Below are 23,323 nucleotides of genomic sequence, written 5' to 3' on the forward strand. Positions count from 1 at the left end.
TTTCTGTGCCTCTCTTCTTTTTGTCAATATTCCTTATACCCACCCCCTCTCCTTTCTCTATCTTTCTTTTTTTCTTATCACTCGGTCCTCCTTTCTTTCATCCCCTTTTTTTGCTCTTCAACCTTCTCACCCTTCTGGTCCTATAACCCTTAGTCCACAGGCATAAGAACTTAAAGAGCAAGAGGAAGTGAAAGGAAAATTAGGGCAAGGAAACAGATAAAAGAAATCACTCATGAGGAAGAATCAGCAGAAAACTCCAGGCAACATGAAGAACCAGTCTAGAACAACCCCACCAAGGGACCATGAGGCAGCTACTGCAGATGATTCCACCAGTATAGAAATGTTAGGAATGACAGAAAGGGAATTTAGAATACACATGTTGAAAACAATGAAAGAAATGATGGAAACAATGAAGGAAATTGCTAATAAAGTGGAAAATAACCAAAAGGAAATCCAAAAACAGAATCAAATAAGAGATGAACGATATGAAGAATATAAAAAGGATATAGCAGACCTGAAGGAACTGAAACAGTCAATTAGGGAACTTAAAGATACAATGGAAAGTATCAGCAACAGGTTAGACCATGCAGAAGAAAGAATTTCAGAGGTAGAAGACAAAGTTCTTGAGATAACTCAGACAGTAAAAGAGGCAGAAAAGAAGAGAGAGAAAGCAGAACGTTCACTGTCAGAATTATGGGACTTTATGAAGCGTTCCAACATACGAGTTATAGGAATTCCAGAAGGGGAAGAAGAATGCCCCAGAGGAATGGAAGCCATACTAGAGAATATTATAAAAGAAAATTTCCCAAACATCACCAAAGAGTCTGACACACTGCTTTCAGAGGGATATCGGACCCCAGGTCGCCTCAACTCTAACCGAGCTTCTCCAAGACACATTGTGATGAACCTGTCCAAAGTCAAGACAAAAGAAAAGATTCTGCAAGCTGCCAGGAGTAAGCGCCAGTTGACCTACAGGGGCAAATCCATCAGAGTTACCGCAGACTTCTCTAATGAAACTTTCCAAGCAAGAAGACAATGGTCATCTACCTTTAATCTACTTAAACAGAACAATTTTCAGCCCAGAATTCTGTACCCTGCTAAGCTAAGCTTCAGAATTGACGGAGAAATCAAATCATTTACGGATATACAAACATTGAGGAAATTCGCCACAACAAGACCAGCTCTACAGGAAATACTTCAACCTGTTCTGCACACTGACCACCACAATGGATCAGCAGCAAAGTAAGAACTCAGAAATCAAAGGACAAAACCTAACCTCCACACTGATGCAAAAGATAAAATTAAGCAATGGACTCTCACCAAATAAGACGAATAGAATACTACCACGCTTATCAATTATCTCAATAAATGTTAATGGCTTGAATTCCCCACTGAAGAGACATAGATTGGCTGACTGGATTAAAAAACACAAGCCATCCATTTGCTGTCTGCAAGAAACACACCTGGCCTCAAAAGACAAATTAAAGCTCCGAGTCAAGGGTTGGAAGACAATTTTTCAGGCAAACGGAATTCAGAAGAAAAGAGGAGTTGCAATCTTATTTTCAGATACATGTGGATTTAAAGCAACTAAAGTCAAAAAAGACAAAGATGGTCACTTTATATTGGTCAAGGGAAAACTACAACAAGAAGACATTTCAATTCTAAATATTTATGCACCCAATTTAAATGCTCCCAGATTCCTGAAGCAGACCTTACTCAGTCTGAGCAATATGATATCTGATAATACCATCATAACAGGGGACTTTAACACACCTCTTACAGAGCTGGACAGATCCTCTAAACAGAAATTAAACAAAGATGTAAGAGATTTAAATGAGACCCTAGAACAACTATGCTTGATAGATGCATATAGAACACTCCACCCCAAAGATAAAGAATATACATTCTTCTCATCACCCCATGGAACATTCTCCAAAATTGATCATATCCTGGGACACAAAACAAATATCAACAGAATCAGAAGAATTGAAATTTTACCTTGTATCTTTTCAGACCATAAGGCACTAAAGGTGGAACTCAACTCTAACAAAAATGCTCAAGCCCACCCAAAGGCATGGAAATTAAACAATCTTCTGTTGAATAACAGATGGGTGAAGGAAGAAATAAAACAGGAAATCATTAACTTCCTTGAGCATAACAACAATGAAGACACAAGCTACCAAAACCTGTGGGATACTGCAAAAGCAGCTTTGAGAGGAAAATTCATCGCTTTAGATGCCTACATTCGAAAAACAGAAAGAGAGCACATCAACAATCTCACAAGAGATCTTATGGAATTGGAAAAAGAAGAACAATCTAAGCCTAAACTCAGTAGAAGAAAAGAAATATCCAAAATCAAATCAGAGATCAATGAAATTGAAAACAAAAGAATCATTCAGAAAATTAATGAAACAAGGAGTTGGTTTTTTGAAAAAATAAATAAAATAGATAAACCATTAGCCAGACTAACTAGAAATAGAAAAGTAAAATCTCTAATAACCTCAATCAGAAACGATAAAGGGGAAATAACAACTGATCCCACAGAGATACAAGAGATCATCTCTGAATACTACCAGAAACTCTATGCCCAGAAATTTGACAATGTAAAGGAAATGGATCAATATCTGGAATCACACCCTCTCCCTAGACTTAGCCAGGAAGAAATAGACCTCCTGAACAGACCAATTTCAAGCACTGAGATCAAAGAAACAATAAAAAAGCTTCCAACTAAAAAATGCCCTGGTCCAGATGGCTTCACTCCAGAATTCTATCAAACCTTCAAGGAAGAGCTTATTCCTGTACTGCAGAAATTATTCCAAAAAATTGAGGAAGAAGGAATCTTCCCCAACACATTCTATGAAGCAAACATCACCCTGATACCAAAACCAGGAAAAGACCCAAACAAAAAGGAGAATTTCAGACCAATCTCACTCATGAACATAGACGCAAAAATTCTCAACAAAATCCTAGCCAATAGATTACAGCTTATCATCAAAAAAGTCATTCATCATGATCAAGTAGGCTTCATCCCAGGGATGCAAGGCTGGTTTAACATACGCAAGTCTATAAACGTTATCCACCATATTAACAGAGGCAAAAATAAAGATCACATGATCCTCTCAATAGATGCAGAAAAAGCATTTGATAAAATCCAGCATCCTTTTCTAATTAGAACTCTGAAGAGTATAGGCATAGGTGGCACATTTCTAAAACTGATTGAAGCTATCTATGACAAACCCACAGCCAATATTTTACTGAATGGAGTAAAACTGAAAGCTTTTCCTCTTAGAACTGGAACCAGACAAGGTTGTCCTCTGTCACCTTTACTATTCAACGTAGTGCTGGAAGTTCTAGCCAATACAATTAGGCAAGACAAGGAAATAAAGGGAATCCAAATGGGAGCAGAGGAGGTCAAACTCTCCCTCTTTGCTGACGACATGATCTTATACTTAGAGAACCCCAAAGACTCAACCACAAGACTCCTAGAAGTCATCAAAAAATACAGTAATGTTTCAGGATATAAAATCAATGTCCACAAGTCAGTAGCCTTTGTATACACCAATAACAGTCAAGATGAGAAGCTAATTAAGGACACAACTCCCTTCACCATAGTTTCAAAGAAAATGAAATACCTAGGAATATACCTAACGAAGGAGGTGAAGGACCTCTATAAAGAAAACTATGAAATCCTCAGAAAGGAAATAGCAGAGGATATTAACAAATGGAAGAACATACCATGCTCATGGATGGGAAGAATCAACATTGTTAAAATGTCTATACTTCCCAAAGCTATCTACCTATTCAATGCCATTCCTATCAAAGTACCTACATCGTACTTTCAAGATTTGGAAAAAATGATTCTGCGTTTTGTATGGAACCGGAAAAAACCCCGTATAGCTAAGGCAGTTCTTAGTAACAAAAATAAAGCTGGGGGCGTCAGCATACCAGATTTTAGTCTGTACTACAAAGCCATAGTGCTCAAGACAGCATGGTACTGGCACAAAAACAGAGACATAGACACTTGGAATCGAATTGAACACCAAGAAATGAAACTAACATCTTACAACCACCTAATCTTTGATAAACCAAACAAGAACTTACCTTGGGGGAAAGACTCCCTATTCAATAAATGGTGTTGGGAGAACTGGATGTCTACATGTAAAAGACTGAAACTGGACCCACACCTTTCCCCACTCACAAAAATTGATTCAAGATGGATAAAGGACTTAAATTTAAGGCATGAAACAATAAAAATCCTCAAAGAAAGCATAGGAAAAACACTGGAAGATATTGGCCTGGGGGAAGACTTCATGAAGAAGACTGCCATGGCAATTGCAACAACATCAAAAATAAACAAATGGGACTTCATTAAACTGAAAAGCTTCTGTACAGCTAAGGACACAATAACCAAAGCAAAGAGACAACCTACACAATGGGAAAGGATATTTGCATATTTTCAATCAGACAAAAGCTTGATAACCAGGATCTATAGAGAACTCAAATTAATCCACATGAAAAAAGCCAACAATCCCTTATATCAATGGGCAAGAGACATGAATAGAACTTTCTCTAAAGATGACAGACGAATGGCTAACAAACATATGAAAAAATGTTCATCATCTCTATATATTAGAGAAATGCAAATCAAAACAACCCTCAGATATCATCTAACCCCAGTGAGAATGGCCCACATCACAAAATCTCAAAACTGCAGATGCTGGCGTGGATGTGGAGAGAAGGGAACACTTTTACACTGCTGGTGGGACTGCAAACTAGTACAACCTTTCTGGAAGGAAGTATGGAGAAACCTCAAAGCACTCAACCTAGACCTCCCATTCGATCCTGCAATCCCATTACTGGGCATCTACCCAGAAGGAAAAAAATCCTTTTATCATAAGGACACTTGTACTAGACTGTTTATGGCAGCTCAATTTACCATTGCCAAAATGTGGAAACAGCCTAAATGCCCACCAACCCAGGAATGGATTAACAAGCTGTGGTATATGTATACCATGGAATACTATTCAGCTATTAAAAAAAATGGAGACTTTACATCCTTCGTATTAACCTGGATGGAAGTGGAAGACATTATTCTTAGTAAAGCATCACAAGAATGGAGAAGCATGAATCCTATGTACTCAATCTTGATATGAGGACAATTAATGACAATTAAGTTTATGGGGGGGGAAGCAGAAAGAGGGATGGAGGGAGGAGGGTGGGGCCTTAGTGTGTGTCACACTTTATGGGGGCAAGACATGATTGCAAGAGGGACTTTACCTAACAATTGCAATCAGTGTAACTGACTTATTGTACCCTCAATGAATCCCCAACAATAAAAAAAAAAAAAAAAAAAAAGAAAAATTAATTATTTATATAGAAAAAATATAAAAAATTATAGGGCACTGTGGTGGGTATCTGTAGTCCAAACGACTCAGGAGGCTGAGGCAAACTGCGGCTTAAGCCCAGCAGTTTGTGGTTGTTGTGAGCTAGGCTGACACCATGGCACTCTAGCCTGGGCAACATAGTGAGACTCTGTCTCAAAAAGAAAAAAAAAAATTATTTAATTAAACAAAAAATAAAAAGTCAATGATATTTATAAATCTGCTCAATCTCTTATCTATAATACACATGTCTAAGTCTCTCCATCTATAAACAGATAGCTAATTATATGCTATTGTTTAAAATGCCAAATTACAGTTAAAGACAGCTATGAAAAAGCATCTTTTCATAGACTTGAATCACCCACTGAGCTTCAAAAGAGCATTCACTAAATTTAATTTTATGGTAAATTTGTTTAAGAGTGATGTAAATTGAATATTCATGATGCTATATGTTCTATCTTTCTTGACTCTTTTGGTTTTGACTGACATTGTAAATAGGCAAATACAGAATCTATTTTGGTTTTTTGTTGTTTTTTTTATTGTTGGGGATTCATTGAAGGTACAATAAGCCAGGTTATACTGATTGCAATTGTTAGGTAAAGTCCCTCTTGCAATCATGTCAGAATCTATTTTGAATCATCTGTCTTAGCCCAAGTCATGGATAAATATTTAAAACAAATACTATAGTTACTGCATAAAGTTATCCAGTTCATTGGAGCTTTAAAAACATGGTTTTAAAAGGGTTCTTAAAAGTTATGTAAAATAAATTTTAAATAGATACATAGTATCTTATTTGTAGCATATATATACAAACATAACAAAGAACAAAGCACAAAAATATATTTGCCTTAATTATTTTTTTTTGATCGCTTGAGCCCAAGAGTTTCAGGTTGCTATGAGCTATAATGATGCCACGACACTCAACCTCAGGGTAAGAGTGAGACTGTCTCAATAAATATACATACGTGTGTGTGTGTGTGTGGGTGTGTGTGTGTATATCAGAAGAAGAAAGAAAAAATATATATATATATAGGAAAATGGGCACAGTTATAGCTAACAGAAGTAAAAACTCATGCAATTAACCAGAAAGGCAATTTGACATATTAAATCCAAACCTTAAAACCAGTCATCTTGTTGTCCAGGGGGGTCTACGTCTAAGGATTTAGGCTAAATACACCCCACCAATGTTTATATTATCAAAAACTGTATTTGCAACACCAGATTATTTCTATAAACTACAGCATATCAACTTAATGAAATACCCTGAAGTAAAAAGAGATTAAAAATATGTATGTAATACATATTTATATACATAAAAATAACTATACATATAAATATGTGCTAGATATGGAAGGATGCTCGCTACAGAATAAACTTTTAAAACAATTTCTAAAGCAGATTAGTAACAGTAGTGATGCAAAAAAAGGGCCTACTATATGTGACAACTTATTTTTTTGCTTAGTATATTTTGTTTTTGGACAATGACCACATATAAATATGACATAAAATATTTTAAGACTATATGTTTTTACATATTATACTTCAAGATTTAAAATTCAATAGTATCATTGTCAATAATATCTGTCCGGGCTATGCACAGTGACTCACGCCTATAATCCTAGCATTCTGGATGGCCGAGACAAGTAGATTGCTTAAGCTGAGGAGTTTGAGACCAGCTTGAGTAAGAGCGAGACCCTGAGCCTACTAAAAAGAGAACAGCTGGCCAGGTGTGGTGGTGTGCACTTGTAATCCTAGCTACTTGGGAGGCTGAGGCAAGAGGAAAGCTAAGTTATGATGACGCCACAGCACTCTACCCAGCGTGACAGAAGAGATCATAACTCCCACCCCCCAAATAAAGAAAAGAAAATGAAAAAAAAAAAATATATATATATATATCTTTCTGAATTTTTCTAAGTGACTTTTTATATCTTAAAATTATTTCAATAAAAAGGAAAAATTAGTAATGAGCTGTATTATGCTTCTCTCAATGTTTAGTTTGATTTGTTCTGTGAGCTTTGATAACAACTGTAGCAGCTATTAACAATATTTAAAATTCTTGAGGATAGGGGGACATTTCTTTGGTTTGTAACTAAAATAATTCAAACAACTCCATTTAACATGTACCTAATCACTTTCCTTTCTCATTGAGGCCAGAATTTAACGTACCAGTCAGATTCAGTTTAGGAATAGGCAATGGCTCTGTTGGAACAGGATGGTATGAAAACAAAGTAAACATTCCTCGTCCCACAGGAAGGGCCATAGTTCGCTGACACAACTGGAGTAATCTGTAATTAGAATAAAAACCAACATGTGAAAATGTTAAGGCAAAACACAAATGTAATCTGTAGGTAGGTACAGGGATCCCTATGAAAGTTTTGAAACAGACTGGAATCACAGCTGACAATATCCTTCCTGATACCCCATGCACATTTCAACCTGCCTGGCTTATCCATGTTGCTGGGAGGGCTTCATTTCAGTCCATGCAGATATTATATTTCTTGGTTTTTATGCATCTCAATATATACATAATGCCTTGGATTTTAAAGGAGGCATACTGTGTAAGATTAAGTCACCTCAAAGTAAATTCACACAAAGATGTGGGTGAAGCACCCAAAGGTGACTGTTTTCATACTCATGCTCCTATTAGAGGCTCTAAGAGACAGACGTATTTCCTTTGTTTTGTTTTATATTTGCTTTGAAAGAAAACCAGCAAGCCAACTCTTCCTAGATATTTAAAAAAAGAAATTTAAAATTATATTCTGATGGCTCAGTGCCCATAGCTCAAGCGGCTAAGGCACCAGCCACATACACCAGAGCTGGAGGGTTCAAATTCAGCCCCAGCCTGCCAAACAACGACAACTACAACCAAAAAATAGCTGGGTGTTGTGGCGGGCACCGGTAGTCCCAGCTACTGGGGAGGCTGAGGCAAGAGAACTGCTTAAGCCCAGGAGTTGGGGGTTGCTGTGAACTATGATGCCACGGCACTCTACCCAGGGCGACAGCTTGAGGCTCTGTCTCAAAAAAAAAAAAAAAAAAAAAATTACATTCTGATTGATGCTAATCTTCTCAAAGGTAAATACACTACACTTGGGGGTTTGTTATTGCTGATAATTTCAGTCTAGCTGTCTTCAGTAAGAGTGAGATTATCCTATCCAGTATTTTCCCAACACATAAGAACTGCCACCTCTGTGGCCTATCTATACACAAGAGAAGGCAGCTCTATATTAGAGGTGAATGAACTTCGTGGTCTCTCAAGGGGAAACACATAATTAATTTCATTTACATGATAGCTAGAATTTACATGACCAATATTAATTAACAAAAAACATGAAGCACATTCAATGTTAAAATGGCATCTATGGGATATCCTATCCCATAGTATGGTATAGATATGCCCTACACCCAACTCACTTAGGGGTGACATACCTGAGTACATATGGAGAAGAAACAGTAAAAGGTAATTATGACTAACAGACATTTAGCAGCTTGTGGCTAAGTGTGGGGGGCCCTTTTCCTTGAAGCAGCAACACAAGAAAAAGTAACAAGTAGAAAACCGTGGCAGAGGAATGACAGATGACAGAGGCAGGGCACATAAAAGGACAGGGAAGAATTTTAAAGCAGAAGTTGAAGTGTCCCACAGCAATAGCTTAGGAATATGAGAGGCATGTGATGCTGGTTATCATGTGGTAGGGAGTGGTAAGAGAAAGGTTTATATAGTATTGTCTAAAAAAACAAACAAAAACTGTCAGAAAAAAAACCCTCAAAATCTACTTCTGATCAAGACACAGAAGAATGAGTCTAGTGTTCTGCTTTGTTTGTAAATTCATAACGTAACTTCACTTCTTCTGAACAGTATTACTGCTATATGTATTTCAAAAGAATGAAGGTCCAAAATAAAATGATTATGTCCTCAAAAGCCAAAAATATTTTGAAACCATGTATGGTTTGGTGAGGTTGAAAGAAAACTTAAAACACATGATATATTTTAATTTTCAAGTATGTTTTTAATCTTTTTGAGTGTAAAATGCTAAAAAATTGAAGGAAGAACATATATAAACAAGTTCCAAATGTTAAAAAATAAGTCTGACAAAAGATAATGAACAGGGTCGCCCTTTACCTGTTTTCTTTTTCTTCAATGAATTCGTGGTCACTGAGTTCTGGATACTGCACTACGTTGACACGAACAGGCTGCGCACTCTGAAGAAGCCTTCGCACATCCTGCACCCTTAAATCTTCACTCCATATCAATGACATAACCTCGTGATTCATGTCATTCATGCCATCATCCTCCTCTTCAGTTTCTGTTCCTGAAGGAACATCTGATGAGAGCACCTGAGTAACAGACTTTGTTATAATAGTAATCTAGAAAGCACTCAACATACACTTATTGACACAGGCGATATGCACAGGCTAATACATCATACCTGTACAGAGGAAGTGTGTGCACAATAGGCTGGGGTCCCAGTGTGTACTGGACCCTAACACATAAACCCTTTAAAAAGTATTATATTGCCTAATAGGAAACATTCCATATTGAACTGAGGTGAAAAGTCTAAATTTAGGACAATAGTCAAAAGGCTAAAATCACTGAAAAATATCCTGAATACACTGTTAAATTTCAGCATCTTAATCATTTAAAAAAAGAAACAAATTACTACACGAGAACATAAATACCATCACTATTATTAAAGAATCCACACTAATTTAAATATCGTTTAAATATTTATCTGTTGATAAATAGAAGCAGAAAGAAAAAAACCAGAAGAATATATGCTATGGGCTGGGGAAAACAGGGCAATAAAATACTTTCTCATTTTATTACTTTAAATAGAATGGATCATGTTTAGTGTTTATCTTTTTTCTAAATATCTTCCAAATAAAATTTCTTAAGATGGAAAGGGATTGAATTGCAGCAAAAAAGTGAGTGGGTAAATTCCTGATTATTATACTGTCCTCATAAGTTCAGCATGTGCTTTTTAAAAGGGGTTTCCCCAGTCTAAATAATTCAATCTGACTGCAACACAGATGGGAACTGCATAAAAATCTCTTCGTTTTCTCTCAAAAAGAGTTTTACTTCTTTAACAAAAGCTATTTAATTCTTAGTTGAAATGTTAAAAGTTTTTAAACATTTGGGTGGGGTGGGGACAACCTACTCACCAATCTTAGTTTGTAAAACTTCATTTTGGTTCATAACTATGGAACATTTAATTTTAAAAGAAACTATATTCTAATAGTTGAGTTAGCTAGAGAATATAGACTCAAGTAGCTCATGAATTGAATTTAGCTGGGATTAGGTATAAAATGTAGCCTCAAATAACCTAATTGAATTTAGATCAAATTACTTTAAAATGATGTTTTAATACAGATTAATGTTTTAGTTCGAATGCTGTTAAACTACTCTTTCCCATTGTAACAAAAGAGATTTAAGTGCTAAAAACTTTTCTTTATGCAGGGAAGGACAGATAACCATAATTAGCAAAAGAAAGGTTGCGTTTCTGTTTAATAGATCAAACCTAATTCAATTAATACTCATTATTTGGCTGCAGATTAAAAGAGATGTGCTGGACTGACACTGCTGGAGGATCAGATCCCCAAGAAAACTACTGCACGCACAGGTCCACATCAGGCAACTTTGAATTTTCTGTTGATACTCACAGATTTGCCTTTGGGTAAGTTTCCTTCGAAGGCCTGCTTGGAAAGATCCTGACGTCCAATCAAGAGGCAGACAGCTTCTGGCCAGTCTGAAGCAGGCTGCTCACGACAGTGATAAATTGCATCTCTGATAGGAAGAGCAACTCCAAAGGGAAGAGTTTCCAGATCTCTTAAAGTGAACCCTTAGAGTGAAACGAAGAGAGAAAAATTTTATTTTAGATTTGTCATTGTCCCGATTATCCGCTGACATAAGTTAGTAAACATCTATCTGATAAGAAAAAAATTCATCTTATTCATCTCATTACGAGACTAATGTATTGACATCAGGGATTAGTACAAAAGGCCTACTTAGGCCTGGCGCGATGGCTCATGCCAGCAATTTCAGCACTCTGGGAGGCCATGACAGAAGAAGCCTCTGAGCTCAGGAGTTTGAGAACAGCCTGGGCAAAAGCAAGACCCCATCTCTAAAACAAAAAACAAACAAACAAAAAAACTAGGCATTGTGGCAGGTGCTTGTAGTCCCAGCTACTTGGGAGGCTGAGGCAAGAGGATCACTTGGGCCCAGGAGTTTGAGGTTGCAGTGAGCTATGCCACTGTGGCCAAGACCTTATCTCAAAAAATAAATAAATAAATAAATAAATAAGTTGAGTGAAGGAAATAAGACAGAAGAACACATATTTATAAACCTATATAAAATTCAAAAACGTCCAAAACTAAGCATCATATAAAGATGTAAAACTATGAAGAAAAGGGGGGGGGGTAACACAAAATGTAGGTGAGAGAGTGGTTACATACAGCATCTTATGAGATAGATGTTTACTTAATGTCAGCGGATAATCGGGACAATGACAAATCTAAGGAGGAGATATGTAGGAGAAAGGGACAATCCAAGAGCAGATATACAAGGGCCATCCACTATACCAGTAATGTTTTATTTTTAAGGGTGGGTGCCCTATACACCAATATTCACGTTAGTATTACTCTCCAAACTAAACATATACATTTTACACAATCTTTGCACATGTATAACATATCTTTGAATACTCAGGTTAACTAAAATTTATTTTTCCTATAAGGAATTTCTATATTTTACATTATAATGAATTATTTATAATATTAAAAGTTGATTGAGGCAAAAAATGTTTCCTTACGAGAATAACACTAAATTTTATGTGATATACAAATAGAACTCATCCAATATTTTTCAGCATAGATATCCTGTAAGTATATGATAGTTACTATCATTTTCAAAGCAGCATATAAAAAAGAATTGTGAAGAACTTCATTTAGAACATGCTTTAGATAAGAACTCAGAAACAGCCTATAATAGTCACTAAAACATTACTAATTTTTATAAAGCCTTACTTTTTAAACATACTACTCTATATGCATTCGTATCTTTGTATCAGTAATTTTTAATTTTTTCAGTTTCGTATTTTTGAAAAAAATTCTTTTGTTATTTTACTTAACGTAAAACCTTAGGAGCACAGGATTTGGGAACAGAGAATATACGACGTCACTTCTTCTCTTTCCTCTTCCCAGCTACTTGTTTACGGTGCCTAAACTCCCCAGCCTTTATCTTTCAAAAGTATGCCCTGAAGTGTTTATACAATTACTTTTAGGACTTTGCTAGAAATACCCATCTCTGATATCTCAGTAGCACAATGTTTTCACATCATGTGTAGCGATTACAGTTCTCAATTCTGAGACCAGTTTACATAGCCACAGCCTCAGCTGGTCCGAGATGAAGGGCAAATAAAGACATCATATGCACCGAGAGATAAAAAGCTGGTATCCCAAATATTATTATATGGAAATTGTGAGATTGTTAAGAGAAGGAAGATGGCTTAATGAACCATACTCACAAGCTTGTGAGGCCTCTTCAAAAAGCCAGAGCCCCTCTTTCCCCATGCCTCCCAGTTCTAGCTAGTCTAGAGGAAACAGGGCCTACTTAGAAGGTAATAAAGAAGCTCTTACCTACACTAGTCATCCAGACAACTAATCTTTCAGCCAGGCTAGAAACTGATGTAGAATGACTGAAACTATAAGAGAATAAAAAACTTAAGTTATTAAACACAACAGTAAAACATATGATTGTTTTAAATTTTTAATGTAAAAGCACAATCTGAATAAAAGTCACCTGTTTTCTTCTTGTTCTGTTTGTGACTTCTGGGGGGCTAAAGGCAACAAAATGAAACCTTATTCTGATAGTCATTCTAGTTAAAAAAAACATACTACATGACATTTGGATATCAGAATTCATTAACAACTCCTAAAAAATAAAAAAATAATAAAATAAGCTATAATGTGGCAGGCTGAAAAGTGTAATAATTTCCTTGAGGCTAAAATAGTCCTTTTAGCCACACTGAAATGATACACTAGATTTTAAATACACTTGGTATCTGAAAATCAGTTCTAGACTACAGATTAGAATAGTACTAAAGAGGTGAGACATGGCTTCTAAAACACTTACGAAAATTTTAATTTTCTTATTTCAACTCTGATATTAACATTTATAAAAATGTACTGTGGGAGGCCTAACGTTACACCATGACACATTACCTGTAGTTATTCTGGACAAATATTGTGAGGCATCATCAGAAACAGAGCTCTCATCACCAAGTATATAGAGTGCTATACTCTGCAAAAGGAGAAAATTAACAGATTATTTTTTAAACTAATAAGGTATCATTAGAAAATAACCATAATACAGAAAGATACAGATGCATGAGTTTTGAGAAACATTATCACCTAAACACTAACACTCTCACACCATACAGAATACTTTCATCACACCAAAAGTTCCCTTATGTCCTTTGCAGTCAATCCCCTCCTCTTACCCAGCACTGGAAACAACTCATCTGTTTTCCTGCCCTATAATTTTGTCTGTCCTATTTACTTTTTACTAGTGAGCAGTATTCCACTATACAGACAAAACAAAGTTAATCTACTCAAAAACCGATAGACATCTGGGTTGTTTCCAGCTTATGGCTATTATGACCAAAGTTGCTCTAAACATTCACATTCAGTTTTTTGTGTAGGTACATTTCCATTTCTCTCAGGTAAAGGAACGGGAATGCTTTGTCTTATGGTAAGTCCCAGCTATTTGGGAGGCTGAGGCAAAAAGATCAATTGAGCCCAGGAGTCTGAGGTTGCTGTGAACCATGACACTATGGCCCTCTCTTCCCAGAGCAACAGAGTGAGACTCTGTCTCAAAAAAAAAGAGAGAGAGAGAAACTAATATCTAGAGTATATAAACTCCTATAGCTCAACAATGAAAAAGCAACACAATTCAAAAATAGGCAAAGGGGCGGGGCACGGTGGCTCACGCCTGTAATCCCAGCACTCTGGGAGGTCCAGGCAGGTAGACTGCTAGAGCTCACGAGTTTGAGGCCAGCCTGAGCAAAAACAAGACCCCTTCTCTACTAAAAACAGAAAAACTAAGGCAGGAGAACCGTTTGAGCCCTTAAAGAGCTGGAGGCTGTGAGCTATGATGCTATGGCACTCTACTGAGGGTGACAACTGGAAACTGTCTCAAAAAAAATAAATAAAAAAATGCTAAGGACTTGAATAGACATTTTTTTCAAAGAAGATATATATAGCTCACAGCAACCTCAAACTCTTGGGCTCAAGTGATTCTCCTGCCTCACCCTCCCAAGTAGCTGGGACTATAGGTACCCATCTCAATGCCCAGCTATTTTTAGAGACAGGGTCTCGCTCTTGTTCAGGCTAGTCTCAAACCTGTGAGCTCAAGCAATCCACCCGCCTCAGCCTCCCAGAATCCTAAGATTACCACATCCGGCCCACCTCCATTTTGTTGGCCAGTTTGTTACAGTCCCTTAGAACTACTACCCAGCAATAGAACATATGAACTACTGATACAGGTAACAATCTGGGTGACTCTCAAAACAATGAGGGAAATCTTTGAGGGGTGATGTAAATGCTCTATATCCTAACTAAGATGGTGATCACATCAATCCACACATGTGCTGAAATGCACATAAAAAGAAAACAATTTTCCTTATATCTTCCACAAGTTATTTTAAGAAAAAAATTAATTTTACCTATGCTAATTTTTTTTTTTTTGTGACAGAGTCTAACAATGTCGCCCTTGGTAGAGTGCTTAGTATCCCAGCTCACAGCAACCTCAAACTCTTAGGCTTAAGCGATTCTCTTGCCTTAGCTTCCCAAGAAGCTGGAGCCACAGGCGCCTGCCACAAGGTCCAGCTATTTTTCTGTTGCAGTTGTCATTGCTGTTTAGCTGACCTGGACCAGGTTCGAACCCACCCGCCTCAGTGCATGTGGCTGGTACCGTAAACACTGTGCTATGGGCACCAAGCCTACATACGATAATTTTTAATTACATTTAAAAGGAAAAAGAAAAAAATTTAAACAAGATTATGTAAACCCCCCCCAAATACATACCAAGACAATGAGTCTGCTTCTTTCACAGATTCCAGGGAGGTAAGGATAAGGTGGCATTCCATCTCCCTTAAGACAAGAACTCACCCACTGATAAATACTAGGCGGCTCAGAAGTAAAAAATGGTGGATGGTGCATAAAACCCGTTTGGCCTTTAAAATTAAATAAATGTTTATAAAGATACAAGAATACATTAAGACAATACTGTTTTGTCCTAAAAGGAAGATGATCAACAGTACCTATGTCAAAACAATGGGAATAACATTTTTCCTTAGACTTCAAAATGCTTCATGTTTTCTGCCACAGTAAATAACTAACTACATATATTATTATATGTACAATTTAAATGACTTCTATTTTATACTGACCTGGATGGAAATCTAAGCAAATTCTTGTGCCCAAAGCACATAAAGAATCTAACCAAAATTTTCTGCCCTAACCCTAAAGGTGAAAAAACAGAAGAGATACTGAGAATTCAGTTCAGTTCAGTTCTTTTTTTTTTTTTTTTTTTTGTAGAGACAGAGTCTCACTGTACCGCCCTCGGGTAGAGTGCCGTGGCGTCACACGGCTCACAGCAACCTCTAACTCTTGGGCTTACGCGATTTCTCTTGCCTCAGCCTCCCGAGCAGCTGGGACTACAGGCGCCCGCCACAACGCCCGGCTATTTTTTGTTGCAGTTTGGCCGGGGCTGGGTTTGAACCCGCCACCCTCGGCATATGGGGCCGGCGCCCTACTCACTGAGCCACAGGTGCCGCCCACAGTTCAGTTCAGTTCTAACAACTGACCCCAACTTTGAATCCCTTTACCTCAGAGTCTTAACACAGTATAGTGGTAATAGAAATGTTCTGTATCTGTGCCATCCTATATAGTAACCACCAGACCCCTGTGGCTTTTGAGCACCTGAGATGTGGCTAGCACACTAAGGAAATGAATTTTTTAGTTTAATTAAATTTAATTGACAAGGCTAGTGGCAACACATGCCTAGATTAAAGCATTCTTGGCACCAAAGCTTTCTCTAAGCTTTTGCAAGTCAGAACCTTAAGGATGGGCAAAATTTTTCCTCTATACTAAAGAAGTTACAGCTTACTTATTTTAAGTCAGAAAATAAACACTACAAACTAAAATCTACCTACTAGAAAGACAATGCCCCTGACTTAGAGGATGATGGCAAGAAATATATCCTATGCTATTCACTGAAAGAGATAGAAGTAAATATCACTATACTGTTCAGAAAATCTTAAATGATACAAACACCTACCTTGATCAATTGTGCACACTTGTCCCGTTGTTCTGACAAGCGTTGGGTAGTCTCTATAGTAATGATCTACATAAGGTCCCAATTTCAAGTCCCTAAAACAATGACAGCATAGAAAAAGACAGTTTATAACACCCACGCACCCCCACTCCCATGCAGTTAAAAGGATCCATCAATACAATTTTCAATTTAAACAAACTTACTTATGTGAAAGATAATCAAATCTAGCATCTCTTTATTTCATTTCTGGACTTTAAAATACCCAGTGTGACAAAAGCAGCCCAATCTCTTTTTGCTAACTAAATTTTGTGGAGGTAAAACTAGAGAAATAGCACTGTGGTCTAGTTCCTGCTATGTTGTTTATTTATTTACTTATTTACATTGTTGGGGATTCATTGTGGGTACACAGAAATAGGTTACATTGATTGCTTTTGTTAGATAAGCATATTTGTGTCCTGCCCCAAGAGTGCACCACATCCCTTGACCTCTCCACCCTCCCCCTCCCTCCCCTACAAGAACAAAAATAAACAAATGGGACTTAATAAAACTGAAAAACTTCTGTACAGCTAAGGCGACAACAACCAAAGCAAAGAAACAACTTACACATTGGGAAAGGATATTTACATATTTTGACTCAGACAAAAGCTTGATAACTAGGATCTACAGAGAACTCAAATTAATGAAAATAAAAAAAGCCAACAATCCCTTAGATCACTAGGGAAGAGAGATGAAAAGAACCTTGTCTAAAGAAGACAGATGAATGGCTAACAAACATGAAAAAATGCTCGTCCCTAATAATTAGAGAAATGCAAATCAAAACCACCCTGAGATATTATATCATCTAACCCCAGTGAGAATGGCCCTTATCACAAAGTCTCAAAACTGCAGATGCTGGCATGGATGTAGAGAGAAGGGAACACTTTTACACTGTTGGTGAGACTGCAAACTAATATAACCTTTTTGGAAGGCAATGTGGAGAACACTGAAAGAACTCAAGCTAGACCTCCCTTTTGATCCTGCAATCCCATTGCTGGGCATCTACCCACAAGAAAAAAAAATCCTTTTATCACAAGGACACTTGTGCTATGTTATTTATTAGCTGAGTGAACTTCAGCAAGTGACCTCCATGAACCTAGAAAATGGGGAAAACACTAATTACTCTGATGCTGGCTCAGCGCCTATAGCTCAGCCACTAGGGCACCAGTCACATATACCGGAGCTAGCGGGTTTGAACCCAGCCCGGGCCTGCCAAACAACAATGACAACTACAACCAAAAAAAAAAAAAAAAATAGCTGGGTGTTGTAGTCCCAGCTACGTGGGAGTCTGAGGCAAGAGAATTGCTTAAGCCCAAGAGTTTGAGGTTGCTGTGAGCTGTGATGCCACAGCACTCTACCGAGGACAAAGCAAGACTCTGTCTCAAAAAAAAAAAAACTTATTCTGAAGTTAAGATTAAATAATAGATGGTGAAAAATACCTTATAAAATGGAAAATATTATACAAATATTATTACTTTAAGAAAGCCATGATTAGGGTTTGGAAATTATTTAGTTACAAAAGTATTTCCATAATAGGAATGATCTCATAAGTAAAATTTAACATTAATTAAAACTACCTGTCTCGGGCGGCGCCTGTGGCTCAGTGAGTAGGGCGCCGGCCCCATATGCTGAGGGTGGCGGGTTCAAACCCAGCCCCGGCCAAACTGCAACAAAAAAAAAATAGCCGGGTGCTGTGGTGGGCACCTGTAGTCCCAGCTACTCGGGAGGCTGAGGCAAGAGAGTCGCTTAAGCCCAGGAGCTGGAGGTTGCTGTGAGCTGTGTGATGCCACGGCACTCTACCGAGGGCCATAAAGTGAGACTCTGTCTCTACAAAAAAAAAAAAAAAACTACCTGTCTCAGGAAAGAATGTAAGAATCTCAATGAAGATCACAGAAACTCAAAAATGTGCTATAATCTCAATTCAAGAGGTTGATATTTTAATCCAAATACAACTTCTTTATTCCTAAGAGTCACAAAGGCTTCAACAGCACATAAGTATGACCCTTAGAATTCAGAGCCAAACACAAGGTGCTAAAAAAACTTCTGAAACATCTTATTAGAGCTATCTTATTGTGGACCCACTATGAGTGCCTGAAAGATAGGAACCACCACAGCTTGCAACAAGGAAAGCAAAACAAACAGTCCACAACTAGCAGACAACACTCATGCTCTAGGAAATAAATGTGTGCAAGTTCTCGCAACACTAAAACAGGGATCAGAATACCTACTATGATACTTTATATGTACACTATGGTTTTTTTAAACTATAAAGCACTACTTGAATGTAGATATTATTACAGAATTTGGCCACCACGGTGTAGCCAGTCATCTTGTCAAAATGAATCACCATTTTTTATGACCTTCCACTCATCATAGGACAAAACTTAAAACTCCCAGCATGACCCACAGGAGCTTGCATAAACAGGTATCTTCAAACAATTTTATGGTTTACAGAAAATGCTCTAGTTTTCTGAGAATGTGAATTTCAGAAACGTATTTACAAGGTTCCTATATGGCAGTGTTTTTCAAACTTTTTCATGTCCCAGCACACTTGAACCTATAGTTAAACTTCCATGGTGCACTTAAATTACGTTGATCAAAAAAAAGAGTTAAAAAAAAAAAAAAGAATATACTTACTATGCTTTGAACTTCTTTAAAAAATAATTTAATTAATGATCATTTAAGAATTTTCATGGCATACCTAAGATCCTCCTACAGCATACCAGTTGAAAAATCACTGCTATGTGGTATCACAGAACACACTCACCTAAGTATCTTCTGGCAGTTTCTTTCTTTTTTTTTTTTTCTTTTTTGAGACAGAGTCTCACTTTGCCACCCTCGTTAGAGTGCTGTAACATCATAGCTCATAGCAACCTCCAACTCTGGGGCTCAAACAATTCTCTTGCCTCAGCCTCCTAGTAGCTGCGACTACAGGTGCCCACCACTACACCCAGCTATCTCCTGGCAGTTTCTAATCTACAAACACTATTTACCTTGCCAGCTGAACAAGAAGGTCAACAAGTGAACAAATTCCTTCTCCCATTAGAGTATTCAATTTAAGCTCCTCATAGACAAGGTGAAGAACAAAAAAAATTGCAGGTATATGAGGAAAGAGGAGCGTAGAAGAATCCAGACTGAGGTTCTGTGAAAAATCTTCATCCTTCATCTGCGAAACTTCCGAAGAACCCAAACATAAAGATCTGCTCAACAGATGAGACTCAACATTCTGGTGGTAATCTGAATTCAGTAAATATTCCCAGTCCTAAGAAGAATAAGGATATTAATTTTTGAAAAAATATTTCCTTATAATGTCATCATTAATAAAAGAAAATCAGATTCACTTAGAACAATTCAAGCTCCATTTTCACATGAAATCAATCTAAGAATATGAACAAAGAAATCACATTACTAAAATAAAGGGAACAACTATAAAATAGCAAACAATTTCCAGATGCCAATGACAAATACTAAGACAAGCCACTTTCAAAAACCATTTGAAAAATAATCTAGTCATGCCCTTTTAGGGAAGAAACTTTGAGACAGAAAATTTAAAGACTATTTCAGGCTGGCTACACTTTATGATGTCAAAAAAGTGTAGATGGGCAGGTTTAGTGGCCTCTACCCTGATTTGTGTTTCGGTAAGAGGGAATGTCTACCTGTATTCAGTTAGTATATTTTATCTTTCCATGTTTGTAAGATGCTATGACTGGTAGCAGACTGATTGCACTACACTTTCCTAGTGCTAGGTCTATTTTAGTTTCTCCTTGTGATTTATTGTATTGTATTCAGAGAATGTGGCTTATGCTATTTCTAGATCTTGGAACGTACAGATGTTTGAATAAGGTTTAATACAGTATGTTAGTCTAACTGAATTTTTAGTCAAGATACAGAAAGAACCATAAAAGAAAACACCAATAAATTAGAGAACTAAAGTAAAAAGTTGTTCATCAAAAGACACTGTTAAGCCACACACTAAGAGAAAATAAGAACTTAAAAATCCAATTAAAAAATAGGTAAAAGACTTGAATACAAACTTCATAAAATGATAGATAAGAAGCTAAGGAGCACATGCAAGAGTGCTTAACACATTAGACATCAAGGAAAGGCAAATTATAACCATTCAGGGAAACGACTTCACATACATGCAAACAGTCAAAATGAAAAAGCCTGACAACAGCAAACACTGCCAAAAATGAGAGGGACTCTCATACCCTACTGGTCAGAGTATAATTCAGTACAAGCAGTTTGGGAGACAGCGATGACCCAACAATGTCACTAAGTAGGTATTTATCTAAAAGAAATGAAAATTTATGTCCACAAAGATTTGTTACTGCACACTGGTAGCAGCTTTATTCACAAGACTCAAAAAATGGAAATAGCCTAGACCTCTACCAGCAGAAGAATGAATAAACAAACTATGGTATATTTATAATACTCAGCAATAAAATGGCACAAAATATTGATACCTATAATAACATGGATGCACCTCAAAAACATCATGTTGAACTAAATAAGTCTTATACCAACAATTATATACTATATTATTTCACTTATATCAAGTTCTAGAACACATAGCAATAGAATTCACATCACTGGTTGCTTGAGGAGGGGATTAAACCTGATTTAAAATGGTACAAGGGAACTTTATACAGTTATGGAAATGTTCAGAGTACTGACAGAGTGAGTTACATAAGTGTGCATTACGTCAAAAATGGTCAAACTGTAAATTAAGATGTGAGAATTTCACTTATGTAAATTATACCTCAATTAAAAAGATTTCTGGACCACTTAAGAATATACCCCGGGAGGTGGAGTTAATACCCATGGAATCTGATATATTTGAGAACAAATAAATTAGGGAAACACTGTATAAAAAGGTAAATTCTTACCATTTCAGGTGATCAGTTGATAATAAGACATCTGTAAACCCAAAGTTAAATCATGCAGCAAAACAAAGGTTTACAGTAATTTCTACATTATCATTAAAGACAAAAGTGAGTAAGTGACCAAAGAAAACAACAGATCCTACTTTTTCAAATAACTTCTTGGGTTTTAAAAGAAATAAAGCAAAAGGTCTTGGAAATATAAGCAAACTGACAGGAATACCACAGAAATTAAAGAATAGTATGAGTATCCATAAATTAATTTATATTAGCAAGAAATAATAATGCTTACATCATCAGATCCAGTCTCAGAAGGCCTTGCTTTTTTGGGAGCGATGACTGGAGAAAGAGATACTTCAAAGTCAAACTGAACAATAACCCCAAAAGAGAAGATAAAATCATACATTTCTTCCTGTCAACTGATCAATTTACAAAATTCAGAAAGCATTTCTACCACTTAAGGAAACTGACAAAAACCATCAAAACTCATGTTTTCATCTAGAAAATCATGACACAAACAACTTTCTTCTAGGTCACTGTGAAGATGAAATGATATCATATATGTAAAGCATCTATTATAATGCCTGGGCTCATGAACACTGCAATGGCAGAATCCTCCCTTCTCCTTCTTCTGTAATAACATAGATTATATCATACTTTTAGTAGAATAAGAAACTTTAGGCATATCCACAACATGCCAAGTCCCAAAGATTCAACTCAATGATAGAACTAAAGCAGACATTTATTTACAGTCTGTCTACAGTGGACCATCTAACAATTCTATGGCAGAGACAGGTAGCTACTCTCCAAAATCTTTGTTCTCCAGTTTTTCCTCAACTCGCAGGCAAACCACATTCCCTACCTCCCTTAAAGTTAGGTGTAACTGAGGATGATGAATGAAAGTAGAGGTCATCATTTCTAGGCCCAGTGCACGAAAACTTCCCACACCTTCTCCTCCAAGTTCATTGCCCCTTCCACCTCACTGCAATGAAGTCAACCCAGATGATCGTTTAAGCTTCATGGTGAAGATGGCAAATCCCCCATCAACCTGGACCCCTGAATAACTGTGTGGCCTGTTTACCTGCTAAGCTCCAAACATTTTTATTTGTATGTTTTAGGGCCTTTCTGTTAAAATAGCTAGACTATCCTCTAATACCACACCCAAGCAGTCTTCTAAGATTCAGTTCTCCTCAATTTCCCATGGCATAACCTTTATTGCCCTCTATACCCACAGTGACCTAAAAAAGATAGGTCTTTGACTCTCCAGATCAAAAAAATGAGTTTAAATGGTTTTTTCCAGTTTCCTCAATTTGTAGAACTGATTTCTGAATCTTCACATGGACACTGAATGAGCAACTAATAAACCATAATTCTATAAATGGAGATGGCTATTTTTCTATAAAAACTTATGCACTTATCAATCTTATTAGCTGAAAAAAGTTGATTTCTATATAAAAACTAAACATAGATAGCAACAAAGTAATTTTTAAAACTGATTTTTTTTTTTTTTTGAGATAGAGTCTCATTTGGTCACCCTGGGTAGAGTGTCATGGCATCTTAGCTCAAAGCAACCTCAAACTCTTGGGTTCAAGTGATCCTCTTGCCTCAGCCTCCCAAGTAGCTGAGACTACAGGTGCCCATGACAATGCTACACAAACTACAAAAAGCTGAGGTGCTTTTTCATTATGTAGAAA

General features: G+C 36.8%; 1 protein-coding gene across 1 annotated transcript in view; it reads right to left on the reverse strand.

The window, feature by feature from the left end:
* LOC128584509 (anaphase-promoting complex subunit 1-like) overlaps positions 1 to 23,323 on the reverse strand; it is an 80,305-nt gene that overhangs the window by 15,791 nt on the left and 41,191 nt on the right. Inside the window, 10 exon segments of the mRNA XM_053589443.1 lie at positions 7,548 to 7,666; positions 9,499 to 9,713; positions 11,037 to 11,215; positions 13,011 to 13,075; positions 13,174 to 13,210; positions 13,596 to 13,674; positions 15,459 to 15,607; positions 16,714 to 16,805; positions 19,740 to 20,008; positions 21,922 to 21,996. Of these exon segments, the coding sequence (XP_053445418.1) occupies positions 7,548 to 7,666; positions 9,499 to 9,713; positions 11,037 to 11,215; positions 13,011 to 13,075; positions 13,174 to 13,210; positions 13,596 to 13,674; positions 15,459 to 15,607; positions 16,714 to 16,805; positions 19,740 to 20,008; positions 21,922 to 21,996 (1,279 nt within the window).

Source organism: Nycticebus coucang, chromosome 4, assembly GCF_027406575.1.
Source record: "Nycticebus coucang isolate mNycCou1 chromosome 4, mNycCou1.pri, whole genome shotgun sequence".
Classification (NCBI taxonomy): Eukaryota; Metazoa; Chordata; class Mammalia; order Primates; family Lorisidae; genus Nycticebus; species Nycticebus coucang.